Here is a 21539-nt window from a genome sequence, read left to right on the forward strand (position 1 = left end):
TTGATTGATTAAATACTTTATTAACAGTTTGAAAATAGTATAGTGGTATGATTATACAATGATGGTAAAAGGATAACACAAAAAGCCCTAAAGGCTTGTTTCCATTGTGGTGCTTTGTATTCAATTCATCAAGTACTTCGGCCATCAGCTCTCTCTGTAGATAGTAGATACTGTATTGCATTGCATTGAAAATCAATCATGTCTCATTTGTAACGACATTACACTGTGGGACCCCAAATTGGTCACCAAATGGTTACCAAAATTGTCAACATCTGTGCCAAACAGACCAACCAACTCTCTCAGGAGCCTCAGTAGTGGGTGTAGCCATACACAGCCCAGTATAGGTGTAAGAACTATACACAGCCACAGTATAGGTGTAAGAACCATTGTGGTATCGGGCCTACAGTATAACATCATATTTGGAATATTATATACGAAACAGGCGCACACAGTTGAATACGAAAGGTTATCTGTCTCTTATCTTATTTTAGACCATAGTGGCTTTTGTCCCGAGACGGTCAGGGGCTACTACCGGCTGAGTTTATCACCCAAAGAAGTGTTTGCTCCAAGGCCTGAGGACAGGGAGTGCTGACCCTATGGCCAGCTGGTGATGACAATCAACAACAGTGAGCCATTACGTTTGGGGCAATTGGGATCTTAAAGACCTCTTTAAGGGTAGAAGCCATCTGTCTATTGTCTTTGATCTGAAATTAGACCAACCCAAAACAGTGACTCCCACATATATACATTCTTCTGGTTTGATAGCAGATAACCACAGAGAGACGTATTTAGGAGGTGGGACTGATTCACGTGGAAGGCTAACAGGGTGATTGACACCCAGCAGCCTTCTCATTGACATGCTATCTAGTTCTTAACATTACAGGTCTAAATCCTAAACCATCCTACAGGGTATTCCACTACGTGTTTATATTGGCCTAACATTTATTAATATAACTGCAGAGTTGCATTAGAGTGGAACAGTTTGTGAAATGTGGAGTTACAGCTAGAGTTAACGATATGCAGTCACTATCTGCCCTGTGGTACTCAAAGGAGACCCCCTGGTGATTCTAATGAGTTGCTGGCAGGCTGACCACGCCTGACATACCCAAATGTTCCTTTATGATTTATTCTTTCTAGCATTAACCTTACTGGGCGAATCAACATGATGACATAACTGAAACATTACTCGTGCCAGAAACATATAGGACTTCAATCTAGACAATAGTTATTGGTTAAAAGTTAAACCGTCCCTTTGAGCTAGTCTCCCCAGGGGGGACCAACAGCCAAGGGGGGTGAAACACACCCACTGCAGGCGGGGATGGGCTGTAAAAGACCATGTATAAAGAAGTGTGTTGAACTGATGGGAAGAGAAGCAAGTGGGGAGAGGAGCCGTGTGTGCTAGGAGGGAGAGGAACCTGAGGGGTGGACGAGTGGGAGGATGGTGTGTGGTTGTCGTGGTGTGGATCTGGTGATATGGAACTGAGGGCCTCTGAGCCTCACGAATGATGTAAACTTCTCAACTCTGCCTGTCAATAAAGCCTTTGGACATCATTGAAGCCTGCCTGGACCTCAACTCTTTCCGAGAGAGACCCGCCGTCAGCTCATACTTTTCTAGTGTTATGATATTAGCTCATAAGCAACAACCAGTGCTCTGCTGAAGGGATCATCTTAGGATATAACACCATACACAGCCACAGCAGTGGGAGTAAGAACCATACACAGCCACAGCAGTGTCAGTGAAACAAGCGACCAAAGTCTATGAAAACAAGCCCAAAAGAAGAGACCAGTTTCACCTATTTGAGCTCTATTACATTAGCTATTTTTGAAAAGAATGTTGAAAGCAATGCCCAATAAGCAACTACACTTCACAAGCCCAAACAAAAGCAACCCGCAACTATTATAGGAAAACTGGATCAAAGTCTTAAAGGCTTAAAATGAGCAGACCTGGCATGTTCATGCGATCTCAGTGCACATGCGCACAACTGCGTTCAGTAACTACAGTCGGCGTACAGTCGTCTGGAAAAAAATTGCTTCGTTTTTTGCAGTTCTTTGCAGCCTGTGAAAAGTTAGAAAGAGTCTCCTGTAGTCTTTGGTGTGGAGTCACCTTACGAACCATACACAGCCACAGCAGTGGGTGTAAGAACCATACACAGACACTGTATAGGTGTAAGAACCATACACAGCCACACACTGGCTCACAGCATTTCCTCATGCTCATCACCAGCATGCTGGTCACCTGTTGGTGTGGGATGGCATTCCATTTCTCAACCAGTTTTCATTGCAGGTCAGACACTGTGGTTGCAATAATTAGGCCAGTGGCTCTATTCTAATTCTAATAAAAAAAAATTACCAGGAAAATCACAAAAATGTTGCAGCTATTTTTTACAACAATAATGACAGCATTAGCTTTAACTTTAGCATTATTTAGCATTATACAACAAGCAATCCGATTGGTTGAAATAGCTTTAAACCCGTGTGAATAATGAGCATTACCACACAGGTCTAATCAAACAAAGAAATCAGCTGCGCTGGTTGTCGGCTCACCATTATTGTTTCCATAGGCGATGCCTTGTTAGCGGCTACGCTAGCAAGTTCAAGGACATAGTAACGAAATCTCAATTACAATGAAATTGGCACCATACGGAACTCGTCTTCGGCTCATTCCTACAGCGAGGCTGGCATGCCAATAATCATGATAATGCACACCCTCTCGTGTAATATTGTTTAATTGTCCTATTATTAAGCTAGTCAAGTACAGTCATGTTGAGCTGGAGTGCTATGCAACGTGCGACGTGGCACTAGCAGGTGAAAAGGACACGGATAGGAAACCAGGAAGACACATGCGAACGGGGCAGGGATAGATGAGGGGCAGAAGTGTTGGGAGTAGGTAGGCGGGGATGGGAGACTTTAGAAAGGTTTGGTATCGTGTATGGTGCTGGAAACATTCAGCCACCAAGAGAATGGGCAGGTTCTCTGAGGAAAAGAGATCAAAGGACCATCTGCCCACATACAGTAGAGGAGTCTGGCCCCATCCAGAGGGGAGAGTGTGGCTCAAGGAGGGCCTGGAACTGAAATGGAGGGCTGTCTTCTGGCTTGCAGCAACAGAGGCTCACACTGAGATGGAACAGAATCCTCCACCGGCAGCTTTCTGTCTCTCCAAAGCAGACCATTCATCAAATGCTGAAACCGATTTCTGAACGATTTTACCAAACAATATCCTGTGGCAGGAGTTGGCATGAACAGTCCGACTCTGTTGACTTTGGTACTGAGAGGGTGGGGGTGAGGGGTGCATGATTACAGTATTACTCTATTTGGTTGCGTTTGCCTCTGCAAACCTCAGAGGCTGAAAGATCAAGATCAAAATACAGATTAAACTGCTTGACTTCACTTGAGAAACAACATATATGATCCAGTGGTGCCTGAGGTTACAGTGTGCATATCTGAGTAGTGCTGCTCATTAAGTCTCAGTCACTGTCGAGGTGCTGAGCAAAGCACTGGGACATTATTTATTGTTTATTGCTTATCTAGATCCCCATTAACTGCCGCACATGCCAGCACTTACTCTTACTGGAGTCCACAACATAAAAAAAAGAAACATGCCACACATGCCAGCACTTACTCTTACTGGAGTCCACAACATAAAAAAGGAACATTTGTCTACAGACATCCGTACTAATGCTGTATAAAAACATTACTTAGAGTGCATAACTACTATAACTTGCATGTGTTACAGTATACTAACCTGCATAAAGCAGCAACCCAAAAGCAGTTTGCAATACGTACAAAGAGAATTTATATACCCATAAAATCAAAGACTGAGAATGTGTATGATCACTGAATCTTTCAGTGTCATAGCGAGGATTTGTTGGTGCCGAATGCTGATGAACATTGCAAGACTGAGGGCACGACCTCTAGGTCAATGCTCAAGACATTATAAGAAGAATCTGCAGAGGAGGAGAAAGGAGTATATATAGGAATGTCTTTCAGCTCTTCTCTATAAAAGCTTCTGTCTGACCTCACCCTATTTCTCCATATGTAGTAAGAGATTAGAAACAACCTCACTCTCCATCCAACGTAAATCTACTAACCCAGATAAAGCAACACCAGTCAAACGAACAAATGGCAATCACACAGCATGTTCAGGTTAGTTTGAGTCAACATGCAACCTCCTCCACACACATCAAGGATATAATGCTTGGCAGCTTTGTCACAAAGCCCACTGATGGAAATCTCACGTGGGAAATATCTATTGCCGTAAATTTAAATGTTAAGAGTGGATTATTCACATGACTGCCATGTCAGATCCTATCAACACAGAGTGCAGGAGAAAGAATACCATGTCACAGAAGGAGAGCCAGTCAGCCAGTCAGCCATTCATCATGTGGTTGCTGTCTAGTGGAAACCTTGTATGTCCAAAACGGCACTTTTCAGGAAATGTAAAAAAATAACCTGTGTTTCAATGGACCAAATGTAGTCTCAAGCTCTTAATAACAAGTTAATCCTTTTGATAGGTTAAATATTTCATTGTTGTCGGGTGGAAACCTTGTATGTCCAAAACTGATGAACAAATGATTTAAAATAGTCACTTTGAAGCCTATTTTGTCACACATATGTCATTATAGATGAACATTTATAAATAGTAGAGTAGATCTACAAGCTCACAACATGCCACATCACAACGCACTGTGAGCTTGTAGATACTTTTGTTTGACATTACAGCAAAGTATAGAATACATATCCATCTACAATAAATTGAATATTGTGTAAAAGTAAATTTTCTTCTGTAATGTAATTCAAAAATGGAAACTTTCGTATATTCTACATTGCACATGCAGTGAAATATTAAAAACAGTTTTTGTTTTAATATAGAATTTCTATGGCATACACCTCATGAATATATATATATATATATATATATATATATATATATATATATATATATATATATATATATATACACACACACACACACACACACACACACACACACACACACACACACACACACACACACACACACACACACACACACCGGTATATATATATTTGGGGTGCTATGTATGGCATCTGCATGCTTTTTTACACAATATTCAAATTTTTGAGAAGTATCAGTAGAGCATTCATTTATGAAAACATATAAAAAGATGAAATAGGCTATGGGTATACAAGGTTTCTGCCCAACAGCGACAATAAAAAACCCAATGATTTTTTGTCTTTGGGCTCTGGATGGTCATATGGACCTAAATGCTTGCCAGGAAAAATCACCTACTCACTACAAGGGGCCTCAACCTCAAGGTTCAATAATAACTTAAATTCAACGTCAAATATTTGGAAAATGTAGAATATATATTATATTTTAAAGCCCAAGTATTGGATCTTCTACTTTCGTTTGACACCATCTGATGTTTTCCAATAATGTGGACTATAACCCAGGAAAGTGGTCAATATGGTCCAACAAGGTATGCTAAAGTCCAGGAATTTCCAAAACTGCAGACTCTACAGCTTTCTAAGCTCTATCTGTCAGAAGAGTTCAGGCGCGATGCATCATTGGTCAGCATAGCACTGTAGCTGAGGTGCCAAGTTTTACATCATTCCTTAAGCATTTAGAATGCTGACACGTGTAAAAGTATTGAACCTGCCGCTCGGTTCTGTGCGGGAAGAGTGCAGAAAATCAACTGGTCGCTAACGGACATCTTGTACAGGTCGATGGTATCGAGAATTATTTATAACTGGGAAAACATCCTGACCTCTGCAGATCTGGGGAGGGGCAGGAAAGTAACTGCATGCTGGCTGCCTTCATAAGCAGTCACATTTTAAGAACTGTTCTGAGGGTGAACAGTTAATCAAACTAATACATGTAAAATAGATTATAAAATAATAAATTTAAAACAAAACAAAATAAATAAAGAAATGAATACGGTAACAAAAGAATAGCTGATCTGTAAACTCACAACATGGCACAATGCTATTGTCACAACATTGTCAGAGTTAGTTGATTATAAAAAGAATCTATCAATTCAAATCAATTCGTGAATGTACTGTATTACAAAAAAGATTTTTCAATTAATTGAAAAAGTAATTGATAGAATAATAAGTTAGAAAATAATTGACATTTGATAGAGGTCCTAGAACAATCTATTGTACCGGTACATGTACTGTATAAAGCATTACCAGGTGTAAAGATGGGGAAGGGGGTATAGGATCTAATCTACCACATGTATCTCATACTGTTTGACATTGCTACTGTAAGGAGAGCCCATGAGAAAAACGTCCTCACCTCTGCAAATGGGGACAGGGAAGTCCCACACGGACACACCAGCTGAGTTGGTGACGCAAGTAAGGAGGGAGTGTCCGTCCAAGACATACCCGGTGACACAGCGGTAGCGGATCTTGTCCCCTACGTTGTACTGTGTTCCATTCAGAATACCTTTGGGTGGAATACCAGGATTTCCACATGAGCTGCTTCGCAATTCTGAAAAAAAGAAGAGTAGGTTGTTAGAATACTGATCGTTGTTATAATGCATGCCCACCATTAGTACACTCTTATATAGAGATGCTCCGATTGCGATTTTATGGGGCCGATACCGATCACCGATCAACTGGAATCAGTATCTGCCGATACCGATATTCCCGATCACAGCGTCAAATCCATAAATTCTTCTATTTATTGTGTTACTGTAGCAGCATTTATATATTTAACGATTCTTCTTACAAAACATTGACATTGTATATTAAGTATAAACATTAGGAGGCTGAGGTCCTTTAGTATCCAATTCAACTTGTAGGAGTTGAAGCTGAGGTTACATTCAGTCCCACAGATAAATATGTGAAAATAGCTGATCTAGCTTGTAGATCGGCAAAGCCGACTTTATTGTCAACAATACCAATTACAAGTAAAAGGCAACTTGAAATTCAGTTTGCACTAAAACCAAAGCAGCAGCTACAGTCTTAAGAATACCACATTAAAATCAGTGTTGAGTTGTTAAAAACTACACTGCTTAATAGTCCAAGATCTAAAAACCTAAAAGTGCCACTCACCGATCAATCGGCACATCTCTACTCTCTTATACAATGAAATTCACCTCTATATATATCATTATGTGTAAATTATGGCTCAAAATCAATAGCTAGTAGCGTAGGTCCAGGTGACCACTACACCAACCTGTCCATGGGAACATTTGTCGTTAGAACGTTTTTAGTATACACTATTCAGAATCAGCATGCTACTAAAAAAAGAGGTGAGCACAATTAGACTACACCTGCTACACCTGCCAATCGACAATTTTGGCCCAGCAGAACCCAAATCAAACAGCCCGACCACAGTCACCATGACAACCAACAACCAATAAAGCATGGACGTCCGTCCAGGCTATGGGACTACAGATCCCATAATAACAACCCATGGCAAAAAACGGAAATAAACAACACAAAACACAAAAAGTTTCCTCAATGCCAATGGTCAAAGCTGAAGGTCAACAACAAATCGATATGTCAACACACTGAAGAGAAAATGGATGAGGGCTGACAGTGTTCTTCATTTTATGGTAGGATTTCATAGGAAAAGATAAGGCAGAAGGTAGGATGATAAAAAAGGGATTTGAACTCTTAACCTTTGAAAGAAAGGTCTCAATACTGAGCAAATCAGTATGGAAAAACACCCAGGGATACAGTATGCCTAGGACGTTTTGTCAGGATGAATATTTGAGATTTGTCATGGGAATAGACACATTTTAGTTTGGAAACTGTGAGTAGTAGTTGCCAACATAATGTTGCAATGTGGCATTTCAACTTTAAACAACAACAGGAGGATGCACACACAATTTGGACCACGAGGCACACCAATGGGCAAATCAAAATCTCAAAGCACTCATGTATCCATAGCAAAAATTGCTGATCAACAAGCTCAAAAACGCATCAAGATGCAATGCATTGTGCTACCCACCACCCACCCATTAGGTAATTTTAATATAGGATTAATGAATAAAAATGTAAAGCTTTTGCCCATAATAATATGCCAGTAGACACCAGGTTGAAAGTGGTTATATGTTTTATGGAATAGAATTGCCTCTGAAACTAATTCATAACTTTTTTTTTATAGTTACAGTATAGTATACACTATTGTGTGTATACTATTGTATATGTGTGTTTCCAAAATCCCAAGGCACAACAGGATTTGTTTAATGGCACACCTGGATTTGTCTAACGGTACCTCGGCAGTCGGCACACAGCTTTGGAACCATTGCACTAGAGTCAGGGGTAGGCAACCTGCTGATATAGAGCCGCATGTGGCTCTTAGGCCCTCTCCCATGGCTCCCTGTTGCTTGGGCAAAGAAGTAAGGGAATACAAGTGTATTTTCTACATTAAAAAAAGTTATTCTTACATTCTCCTATTGTAAAGAGGAAAAAAGTGTCGCCTATACACCAGATAATAAGAAATACGTTATTGAAGGAAAATAAAGAATGTATTAACGCTTGGAGAGACAGTATCTGTTTGCTTTCACCACCAACTCTGCTGGCTATACAGCCAGCAGAAATTAGCAAACAATAATTTAAAAAAGTAATATTGTGCTTTCCAGAAAAAACACAAAGAAACATAGAAACAAAGAAAAATATTTTATTAATTCTTAGACCAAAACTGTCTCTTTGGATAATAAAGGTAAGGTTGCCTACCCCTGCACTAGACCATCAGGACAACACATGTCTTGTGAATTTATGCTCCCTGTGTAATGTCCTCTACTGTCTGCGTGTTTTTTTTTATATGATTTTCTGTGGAGACTGTGGATCTAAATTAGCACTTTTGCTAAATCAGGAATATTTACATTGCATTATGTAATGTTCATTAATATGCAGTGTCCTGTCTAAATAAACACGTTTAGCTTAATTTAATTTAGATTTATGAGTATGTATGTAGAATTAACTTTTTTTAACTACTGCAAAAAAATTATAATTCCAAAATATATCCAAAAGTCCTTAACGTAAGATCAATAAAGTCTGTAGTAGATAATGGGAGTATAGCGGTCGGATCTGTGGCTCTGGACAACCGGATCTCTGTATCTGTCAGTCCTTGTCCCTTTCATGCCCATATATAGAGATTGCTGATACCGGTATCGGGAATGTGTCCGATAGATACAGCCTTATTTGGTCATATCGGCGAATACGCCAGTCTATCCATGTGGAGTTTGCTTTCGAGTGGCCCAAACATTGCATGTTTGAGTGAGGAGTCTGAGGACGCAATCATTTTTAGTTAGCTAGACACAACACGAGATATCTATCTGAACAAACACCAGTGCGCTCCGTCTCCTTCTCTCTCGCTTCCCCCCCCCCCCCCCCCCCCACTCTAAACGTGCAGGCAGTGGCTCAAAAAGCATATTCAAGCATTCTGCGACTATTTAACTATATATATATATATATATATATATATAGGGCAGGATTAACCCTTCATGGTGCCCTGTGCTTGGACCTAGTTTGGTCGCCCCCCCCCACCACAAAAAGGCATATTCTTTTTTGAGCGGTAGTCACAACACTGACACAATGAGTTACTTTATCTGTTCCTGGCTGGCTGGCTTTGTCCGTATCATGAACTGTGACCAGTGCTACAGTAACTGTGTTAATGGTAGCCGCTGGCGCACACACGACCAGTCGACCACTTAGGGACATAGATAGGAACGGATAATCATTCTGAGGACGCGAGCAGCCACAGTAGAATCTGCCCGAAGATGGTGTATGATTCATTCAAAGGTTTGTTTGAATCAATTACATAACAAACTAATTATCAATTCACCTGGGAAAAACCGAATCCATCCTCTTTGGATCAAATCATAAACTCAAAAAAGTTGATAACTTCACAATTAAAGTGGATGACAAGGTCATAACACGTAAAAACTAAATCTCCTACTTAGGATGTATCCTTGAAGCTAATCTTTCCAGCGAAAAGATGACTTCTAAAGTAATAAATAAAATCAACCAACAAACTTGTTTCCTATAGAGGATCACCCCGATGGTCAATTTCAACACACTGAAGACCATAGCTGTTGCAAAAGTCCAGCCCCTCTTTGACTACAGAGTCCACGTATGGTGTATCGGGATGCCCCACAAGCCCTAAAAACTAAGCTCCAAACAGCCCAAAACAAACTAATTAGGGTCCTGATTAACCTTCCCAATCAGACTCACCTCACCGCTACTCACCAGTTAAGAGTGGGGTGGCTCAGAGTAGATGACAGAGTACAGCAACTTGCAATGGGCCTGGTGTACAAGATACACTACACCACTAAGATACCAAGGTTATTATAGTAAACGAAAACGAACTAAAAAACGAAAACTAGAATGGAAAAACATTTTAGTTATTAAACTGAAATAATAAAAAAAACTATGCTTTAAAAAAAAAACGAAAACTAAGTGAAACGGTATTGTGTGTTTACAAAACTAACTAAAATAAACTAAAATTATAGAGAAAATCTCCTTAGTTTTCGTCTTTTGTGGAAATAAAAAATAAAAAACACCAGTTGGTGAGGTCAAAGAGAGAAGTTGTATGTCTCAACATTCCTGCCACTCTCAACAAGTGATGTTTTGTTGATTTTCTTTATTAGACAATACTTTTTCCGGAGCTTTTCAAATCTCACCCCTGTCAAATACCCCATATTTAGCCTGCTTCCAGACCATAGACCCCGCCCACTCTCAGAGTGGACTCTTTCTCTGGTCTGGAGCTGAGTACATGAATCAGCATTTATTTTCGGCTGCTCCAATGAGCGCGGGGGGTGGGGGTGGGTCTAACGAATATCCAATCCGCGCAGCAGTTGAAACGATTCAAACGAAGTTCACACACACAGGCAGGCTGAGGAAGGCACACACACACACACACACACACACACACACACATACACACGCGTACGCTAATTTCACCAAGCTGTTAATGTTGATTACATGTTTCTGGTTGCAGTTCTGTGTGGAAGCAGTCACTGGCACAGACAGAGACACACACACAATCACACACACACACTCCGCGACCGTGCGTCGCGTCCACCGTGCGTCTCGATCACTGTGCGTCGCGATCACTCGCGTGCGTGCACGCTCACAAAAAAAGTCCCTCCCCCGTAAATCGCTTAGAATAGGGCACAGTTTCAGACTACTGCGTGAGCTGAGTCTGAGGCTACCCCATATTAGGTAAAAGACTAAAACTAACACTAAAACTAATAAAAACTAAACTAAAACTAAGCATGTTCAAAAAATAAAAACAAAACGAAACTAGCAACCCCACTTTAAAAACAAATTAAAACTAAACTGTAATTGAAAACAAAACCTCAAAACTAATAAAAATAAAAACTAAAAGATCCAAAACTATTATAACCTTGTAAGATACCCATGTACCTGGCAAAATACTTTATAAACATTAAGGATGTCCATAATTACAACACCAGAGGCAGCGCCACAGATCACGTTCAACCCAGAGTCAACTCAAACAAAAATGTGGAACGCCTTACTGAAGGCCTTCTTCTTCTTGTCGTGTCCACAAGACAGTCAGTTACAAGGCTTGGCTAGATGTGGTTCAGCCACAACTGAACACATTGCTGTCCCTTCTCATTAAACTCTGCCAAGTCCGATGCTTTGCATGGCTGTTCCAGCAGGGGGCATATCAGGAGGTGCTGCATGGTTTGCTGTTCAGTGTCACAGTCACACACAGCATCCCCGTCATTTAAGTATCCCCATTTAGCGAGAGTGGCTTTTGCGCGTCCAACACCAGATCTTATTCTGTTAAGGCATTTCCACACTGCGTAGTTGGTGTCTGCTCCAGGGGGGAGTGCCTCGCTCACCTTTAGCTCCATTGTTGTTGCTGGTGGGAGGTTGTTTAGTCTTTCTTCCCACTGAGTGACTCTTTCACTGCTGATGCTCTGTGTTCCGAGGGGCTGGACGCTCTTCAGGAAGCTTTTCCTGGATTTAAGGCGGCTTTTGGCTGGCACATGGCCGAAGAGAGGGTGTCTTAAAGGAGTGTGGATCACTAGCATCCTTTAAAATCGCCCTGAAAAAACACTTACAGGCAGCAGCCATTCGCAACTGGTTTAAACCCAGCCCTACCCTCCCCTGACCCTTCTTTGTATTTACCTACGGTATTTTTTCCCCTTTTTTTCCTGACTATATCTACTGCATAGTACTGTGTTCTACCCGTCTGTCATTCAATGTTATATGAGATACTTCAATGGTTTCCTATGGAAATAAGCTTAGTCTTTTCTAGGATCTCCTTTTATTAGACCTTGTACCAGTGAACTGTACCGTCATGAAACTGTACCTTTTCCTATGCAAACTTCTAATAAAGTCTTCAATCAATCGATCAATCAATCAATCAATCAATCAATCAATCAATCAATCAATCAGTATCTACACCATCACAGAAAAAAGGTATAGTACGTATTATCATTACAGGTACAGGACCAGAACCAGGTAAGTGTGTAAAAGTAGCTTCCACCCCAGGCACAGTTCTGGACTGTATAAGTATAAGCATGTATTCACATGAACCATTTTAACTGTATTCATTCGTTGCATTTTGTATCAACACTTTTAGCTCTCATCATGAATTATTACTTCATGATGAGATCCTGTGGGTGCTGGGGGCGTGTTCCCTCCTCCGCGTCATCAGTGCCCACACCCTAGGTGGGGTTGGCAAAAGGGCCTTTCTGTGTGGAGTTTGCATGTTCTCCCCGTGTCTCCTAGGGTAGATACCCTCACAAAAACATGCAGTAATGCCTCCCCCTGGCCAGCTGGGGCGCCTGATGGAGGGGAATGGAACTGGTTGGAATAACGTGTTCCTTCCACGTGCTACGTCCAATCGGGGAAGCTCCCCCTGTCAGGTGATAAGAAGCGGCCTGCTCACTCCTCATGCATTGAAGGAAGCATGAGCTCAGTTCAGGGCCCTCCCCAGGTTGGCAGAGGGAGAGTAGAGCCCAGGATTACAGCTTAGGCAATTGGCACCGGGTGAAAAAAATGGGTTACAAAAATCGTGGGATAAAAATTTAATAAAAAAAAAAGAATTATTACTACTTTTAAACTCCAACTCATTACAATGTTTCCCATTTATTATCTTCTGTCAATACATTAGCAAAAGGACTTAGTAGTGTGGTCTCTGGGATAGCACCTTAACTCTGCAGCCCCCCTCCTGAAATCCCCTCAAGTGTAACCAGTCATTACAGACAGCAATGTTAGCTTAGCTTAGCTCATGTGAATATGTGTCCCAATCTCCCCAGGAGCCAGTCATTGCAATTTTTTTCATTTTCATTTTTTCATTTCATTTGAAAGCTGGGGATCATAGCTACAAAATGATATATTGGTTGTGGAGATTGACCCAACAGTTTTGAAGATATGGCTTATAGAATGATGCCATGCTGAAATAGGACTTTTGAGATATTCAAGTTTTAAATAAATTTCTAACCTGCAATGACCTGACTCCGCCACATGGGGAGCAATCTTCAATTCAATCTTCAATTCAAAGAAGCTTTATTGGCATGAGAACACAAACGTTTACACAGTGGTGGAAAAAGTACCAACATTTTATAATAAAGTAAAGTATCAATTCTGCAATGTAGAATCACTCTGTTACAAGTAAAAGTCCAGAATAAAAAATGTACTTGAGTAAAAGTACAAAAGTATTGGTATCCAAATGTACTTAAAGTACCAAAAGTAAAAGTACAAAATGTTTGAAAATAGCAGATCTACAAGCTCACAACGCGTCGCACCGCAATGCGTTGTGAGCTTGTAGATCGTCTATTTTCAAATAGCCTTGGTATAACATAGGGCTAAAGTGGTTTATGTATGTTTTAAACTTTAGTTATTGCTCTCTAAAAAGATAATGCCACAACAGCATCTCAAGCATTATTGGGCTAAATGTAAAGACGCTACAGTGCGCCAAACGTGAAGCAGTTTAACCAATTTGCTACATACGTCTACACAAACGGTCAGATTACAAAGATAAATTGCTTAGTGAAGGCTCACAGATGTCACCATAGGGTACGCTCCAGCAGAATGTCCCGTAATGATCGTATTATTTAATGAGGAGCATTTTAATCCGATCGGTCGTCGTTTCCTTAAAAAGGTATTAATGTATCTAAGTGCAGTACACCTCGCAACCGATGGGGTCGCATGGCTGAAAAACAACAGAAAATGGCATCTGATCGGATTAAAATGCAGTTTATTAAACAATACGAAAGATACGGGTAATTCTGCTTGAGCGTACCATACTGTGACATCTGTGAGACTTCAGTAAGCACGTTATCTTTGAAATATGAAGGTTTTTGTAGACGTACGTAGCAAATAGGATTAACTGCTCAACACGAGGTTGAAGTGAACTTATTACGTGTGCAACAGGGCTAACTGTGCTAAATGTAGCATAATCAGTGTTTGTGTAACTTCAATCAGAAGGATTATTTGACCTGATAATAAAACACAATCTACAGGCTTAACCGCCTCGCGTTGTGAGCTTGTAGAAGAGAGCAACAATAGAGTTGGGTCACGTTTTATTTGTTTATAGCCTGCAGCTAGCGCTGCAGCTAGCGCTAGCTAACGCTAGCTAGCGTTAGCCGTTAGCCACTCATAGCCAGTCAACCAGAATAGTCTACTCTAAAGTCAACTTTCCGACGGCGAGTGAACGATTGCATTCCATCCATGTTTTCTTGGCTGTCAATTTATTGTCAAAAAAAACAAACGCCCTGAACGTTAGAATATTAGATAGTTTAGGACGACACTGATCTATTCAATGCTAAGCTAACTCAGTGACAAAGGAAGCTTCCGCACCGGAGCATACGTCACAGACGTCTCCAGGCCGCTCCGGGATCATTTCACCAGCGTAGAAGAAGAAACAGCGGAAGTCAAGAACGGCGGAAGAATAATAAATAATAATACACAAAATCATACATTACGTGGTTAATAATTGTTCATTTGGAACACACGTGGCATTAAATTAATGGGATAAATACTGTGGGTTGCTTCGCTAAGTAATGGAGTCCCGATATTACCGCATTTGGCTACAAACGGCTAACAAAGGCTGGCTAGTTAGCATTTTAGCTAATATAAACTGGGAGGACTAACAGAATTATGTACCGATCTCTCACATTAATTAAAAAAAGTCTTATTTACATGCAGAGTTAAGCTCTGGCGTTTAAGTGAAATGTAGCCTAGATATTATGAGATGCTGTTGTGGCATAAAAAAAAAAGGGCAAAAAAAAAAAAAAAAAATCATTTTGGCTACAGGGAATAATGACAGTCCCCGAGATGACTAGCTGCTGGGGGTGCTGGGACACATATTTTGAGTTTACAGTGAGAAAACACAACAACTGCTAATAAAAGCACATCAAATACAGACTGCAGGGCAATAACATGAAACATGTATCCATGGGATAACGTTTCTCCACATATTTACCTGAAACAGGGGAGAATGTATGAAACAACACAGACTTCTCTCATTCAAAGGTTTATATCATAGACTGGAAGGCATGAGCAATCGATCTCAGAGTAGGTCATTACAGGCATTACTAGCCAATTCTATGAAGTTCATGATACTCATCAACTAGGGGATAAAAGAAGGGAAGGGGTGGCACACGCACACGCACACACACACACACACACACACACACACACACACACACACACACACCTCTAGTTGATCCTCCTTGATCACAAAAAAACATGCTTGACAATGGTGCCCTGTGCTTCAGTAAAGCCCTTTGCACACAGGCACCTTTATCCGCACGGATAAAACTGACAACCTAGTGAACGGTCAAAGCTTAGCATAACATGTGTCAAGTTAGACGAACGTCAACCCTTGACCTGCGGTCAGGGGACTATTATTATCATTATTATATTTTATGCACTAGTCTGAATGAATTGAACCCATAACCCTTGGTCTTCCTGGCAATTGGCATCACATAATTCAGAATAACAAAGCTGTTAATAATCAACAACTAAGAATGTATGTTTTGATTTGTTGGGGGGTTGCCAACACACTCACCTTTTCCCCTCCAATGTGTTTGTACACATTGGCTGTGTAGAGTACACAATTGATTTTTGTTTAAATAAACTTGACTTTTACTGTCAAAGGTCAGTCAATAGGCCCATTTCCATCTTGCCACAAAATGTACAAGCAAGGTTTTTACACAGAATGTAAACAGAAATTCACTTTAAACATCAACTGCCCGAGACCACAGACTTAAGACGCCTCATTGGCCACTGGGTCGGCCATAACTCCAATGCAAGAAATATACCCGAGTTGTATAACCAGTAAGACTCCCTAATCAGGAGATAAGCGTCCGCCAGGTCGCATGTATGCACAAATTGGCCTTATAGTTATAAACCTCATGGTTGCTCTAGAAAAGGGGAATGTGAGAAATGAGGGGCGGAGGTTGTGGTTTGCCAGCCAAGGAGTGTGTGTTCAAAGTTTGGCATGGATAGGGGCAACGGTGCTAGAGATAAGAGTAGGGCCAAAAGTGTGACGTGACGTGACGTGACGTGACGTGACGTGACGGACAGACTGACTGACAGACCTTACAGTCGCAATAATAACTCAGGCATATTTAAGGCAAATACTTTGTTTAAAACAATTACTGTAACTACATAAGAAGGTGTTTTTGAATGTAAACTAACAATTTAAATTAACACAGTATCTAATACATTACATTTTTAACGAACCGAAATTGACACATCGCTCCAATGAACAGTAGCGGCCATTGAGGTTTGTGTTAGTGTATCTTTGCCTGAGATGATTTGTGTGCAAGGTCAAGGTAAGGAGGGCAGCCCTGGTTGGACACATGTTTATGTGGCAAAATAAACGGCAGGGATTCCACAAAAATGCTTTAACTTAAAGATGGGTTGCCGTGATCCCCCCCCCCCCCCCCCCCACACACACACACACACACACAACATGATCATCAGGTATTATGATTAAACTTGGAGGAAGAGTTTCTTCAAAAACATGTACAGAAGGTGTTAAAATTATGTTTTCATTAAGTATACCTGGTGTTCAGGTGAGTGGTGACTCAGCAAAAGTTAGCCACACCCACAATGTTGCTGTATGGTAAAAACGGGAGGGGAAGATTGTATGATGTAATTAAACCAGTGTATTTCACCCTTTGTCAAGTCCCGCCCATTGTCGCGCCCCTCTTCACACCCATTGGTTGCTGTGTCTTGGTGGGACATTCGGTGGGACACTCCATCCACTACCATTGTAATTCAGTTGTTTCGTATTGTTATTCTGTGTATTCAATTCTCATTTCAAACTTGATTTCATTGAAATGGAGCTGCTCAGTGGCAGTATAGTGACTCGGCATGTTTTTAAATATTTTTATTTCTCCAAAAATTATGTTTTAGCTAATAGAGACACACGGGCTCCTACAAATATGGTCGTCCTATTGTGATAGCGACCCGACTTCGGGTAAGGATGAACGGTGAACTGCAGCTGCCAATGCAATCCCAATGAGAGGCATCGTGAAATATCATAATTTCAGTGGTTGACTACTGAGGCATTAGCGATTCTTTTTGTGTTCTAATAAAGTGTCCCATGAGTTTAATTTTGCCTTTTTAAAGTGGCATATCTGTCATCTTGATACACTACCTACAATATACTTTAATATACTTCATCTGTAAGTCAAAAGTGCTAGCATTGGAAATCTTAAGTTTAGGTGGTCGCATGGTACACACGTCATGGACGCATCCCTTGAGGTGTTCTATACCCAGATACGCTCGTCTCTCATGTATATAGGCTGTTTATTTTTGGGAAATGATCGCATCTCGCCTTTTCCAAACGGAGTCTTGCAGGTTATTTTTGGATTAATACTAACCTGGAGAATCCACTCTGTAGTTGAAAAGGTCGGGATCTTCAAAGTTGGCGCTCATAAACACACAGCAGTAAAGACAGTGATGTCACTGAAAAGCGACAGGTTCTGTGTCTGCCGTTTCCCCTCTTCTCTGTTAACATTATGGGTAATCCATTCAAGTGGCAAATTAAATGTGACACACATCATGTATTTAGAAAACAAGAAGATATGTTGTCAGGGTCAGGCCATACATCTGGAAACATATTTTTATTCAAATCAAGATAGTCTGCAGTTCGTGTAGGATTATTTTAATATTAGGCTAACCACAGCTGAATTGCAATGACTTTCTATGGACTGGCTTGCAGTTCACCGTTCTCCCTTACCCGAAGTGGGGCTGCTGTTTCAATTGTGGGCGTGAATTTGTAGGCGCCCGTGTGTCTCTATACAACATAAAAAAGGCGGAACCAAGGCGGGACGAGGCAGATAGAGCCCGCTGGTTGGTCAGTCAGGGACCAACCAGAAGGCTAACAAAGGGTGAATTGGGCCTTTTGACTCAGAGGCTTTCAGCTTTCAGGAAGAAACCAAACACATTAGAGCAATGTTAACTCCATAGACAAATACAAAAAAAGTACAAAACTATGGCACCACCTCTTTAACACACAAATACATTGATAAAGCACACATACACCACAGTTAGAAGAGTGATGCAAATTCAGAAAAACAAGTAAATTGAGAAATTCTGCGAATAGGCTCATGCAACGGAAGTATAAGAAACACCCAGGAGCTGGCCGGAGACGTTACACTGAATAAGACTGCTCCACCAGAAATGGGTCATGTTTGCCTTCAGAATTAAAGCTAATATGAAAAATGTTCTCTTGTAGTCTTGCAGTGTAATACCAGACACATTCTCCCACGCCACACCACAAAGCGATATGGCCAGTCCTTTGTGCCAGCAGCCATCAGGCTACACAACCATGCTTTTTTCTTTCTCTCGTTTTCTGAATTCGCAGCACTTTTCTAAGTGTAATATGTGTCGTCAAATTGCTCCATGAGTTTCTGCATTTAGCTTGTGTTTTGTGAAATTGCAGCACTGAAATACTGTTGTCAAATACTCAGATTGGTGCACGTGTGGGTCAATTTGCAGTGCTTTTCTGAAATGTTCTCAATATGTTCTTTATGGTGTGTGTGTTTGGGTGTGTGTGTGTGTGTGTGTGTGTGTGTGTGTGTGTGTGTGTGTGTGTGTGTGTGTGTGTGTGTGTGTGTGTGTGCGTGTGTGCGTGTGTGCGTGCGTGCGTGCGTGCGTGTGTGCGCGCGTGCGTGCGTGCGTGCGTGCGTGCGTGCGTGTGTGTGTGTGTGTGTGTAATGTTTTAAAGATTTTGCATCAAGGTTATAAGGCCTGGAGAGTTGAGTTTGGCATCTATCAATGCAATCTAATTAGTCTCATACGATGATGTTGATGTTCTTTTAACACGAATATAAAACTTCCTTCTGTCCACCAGCTTGATACTGATCATGCAGTCAAGTGTAATTATTATTTTCGATATGTGCCATATGGGCTCAGCTAATTATTGAAATGGGCAAGCTAAGGAAAACCAACAACAAAAAGTACAAAATGTTCTTGGACAAACTCCATGACAGTGCGTGAATGTGTATGAGAGAGAGACAGAGAGAGGGGGAGAGCGAGAGAAAGAAAGAGAGAGAGAGAGAGGGGGGAGAGCGAGAGCGAGAGAGCTTGTGTATACATAGGCTAAACACAAATTTGAGACCCTGAAGTTGATTTCGTTGACCGACACACAGCTGCGAGGTCATTTTTTCAAATGTTCATTTCCAGGAATCATTGCTAATCCAATTACTAATCCACTTTACAGTGCAGATGCTTATATACAGATCCTCCATATGCTTATATACAGATCCTCCATATGCCCTGTTCCAGGCAAATGCAATATTAATCCCCTGTCATCAACTGGTGTGCTGTTTATACAGTATTTACTGGCAAGATTAAAATAGTGACAGACCATGGAGGTAGGAAAAAAAGGAGCACAAGGAGAACATGCAGTGCAACAGTACCTCAGACTACGGTACAGTATATGCAATCCAAGTATATATTCATGATTTCTTTTTTTTTATACTGACTTGTGTAGTCAGATTCCCTGTCCACCCCCAGGAAGTGCTGGCACAGCATGCTCCCTGGCAACATAAAACAAACAGCTCGCAGTGGGGAATTATTGCGGGCCTCTGAAATTCAAATACAATTTGTTTGAAAACCCAAATTGGTGGAGTTCAACGAGATGTGACTTCATTTAACATATCAAAGACTATCTAAATATCTACAAACCCGCCACCGCAGCCCCTTTATAATTTTGAGGGGAACCCTTACTTAGTATTCAGCACACTGCACTGCCGAGATGAAAAACATTCGCATCTAGAAAATCTCCACCAGACAGATCATCAAATGGTCATGGTCGAAAGTCACATTTAATCAGAGGCCACATTGACAAGTCTCCGTGACTGAAGGAACATTTTCCAAAAAACCTTTCACCACAAGCTATTAAGATGAGATTAAAATGTTTGTCTACCATGAAAGGATGTTGATGGTGATAGCATAGTAAAGGGAAAGCATGCTGGAGCTATTTAACCATGTTAAAGCCCTTTGCACACAGGACAGTTGCGTTATTTTCGTTTGCTGCATGAATAAGACGCATTGGATTTGGTGTTCAATGCTGTGCGGAATCGGCGCTGCGGATCCCAAAAGGAGTCATAAAAGGATCGAGTTTTTTTACCGCATGCGACAAGACGCACAAATCGAACTGGGTTTGATCGAGAAAAAAACACACGGCCGCAGCCACTCGTCGCACGGCTAATTCGGATCCGGTGTGCATGAGGTCATAGAGAATCATTGTTTTCTTTAAAAAGAAATTGTCAGTTTTATCCGTGCGGATAAACGCATCTGTGTGCAAAGGGCTTTACCCTATCATTCATTGACCAGGGTCGCAACACGTTGTGAGCTTGTAGCTGTTTTATCTATTCTATATAATGAGAACTCATTATCAATAACTGAGATAAGTCCCTCAGAATTATGATGGTTACAAGACTTACCCATGTACCGGTAGGCCAACATAAAAAAATTATTGAACCATCTAAGATGCCTGAATGGTTGTATTCACAGTTGTTTTACTTTTTTCTTTTCCTTTCAAAATCCCCTCCTAGAACTTGAGTGTCGCCTTTCAGCAATTTCATTTCATCACATAGAAAGAGGAATTATCAGACATTCATGTTATAATCATTACTGTCTTGTGGCTATGCATGAGGGTGCTGCATAGAGAAACAAAGAGCGGCTTTGGCAACCCAACATTTTGAGAAACTCACCCCAGGTCACTAATTAAAAAGTAATGGATGCATCCCAGCTGTAATTATACCAGCACTGATTCAATGCCCTTTGGTGTATGGAAAGCCATACCTAATGAGTCAGACAGGCAGACCTTTGAATTAATTCAAAGTACATATTGCAAATAATCTGAAGCCGTTCCTTCAGATACAGGCATCTGTATACTCATAAACCTGAGCTCACTTCGGCTAGTTACTCTCCTCTATAGGGGGATGGGGGTTCTCTGAATAATAGCCTCTGAACTGAACAATGAATTGGGTTTTCAACTTTTATGAGAGTCTGAAGAATCCTCTAAAGAAATCAGGTGTTTTATATACAGCACAAGCCCGGAGCTAATGAGTATGCCTGTCTGCTGGTCCTGGACC

At 41.0% G+C, this 21539-nt stretch overlaps 1 protein-coding gene across 1 annotated transcript in view; it reads right to left on the bottom strand.

Moving 5' to 3' along the window:
• Nucleotides 1-21539, bottom strand: part of LOC308309097 (CUB and sushi domain-containing protein 3-like) — a gene marked incomplete at both ends in the record, with an annotated part of 377797 nt that overhangs the window by 298536 nt on the left and 57722 nt on the right. The window contains one exon of the mRNA XM_080754567.1: nucleotides 6278-6472. Coding sequence (XP_080610693.1) covers nucleotides 6278-6472 — 195 coding nt within the window. The remainder of the gene's footprint in view (nucleotides 1-6277; nucleotides 6473-21539) is intronic.

This window comes from Nannobrachium achirus (genome assembly GCF_963921795.1).
Source record: "Nannobrachium achirus genome assembly, chromosome: 2".
Classification (NCBI taxonomy): domain Eukaryota; kingdom Metazoa; phylum Chordata; class Actinopteri; order Myctophiformes; family Myctophidae; genus Nannobrachium; species Nannobrachium achirus.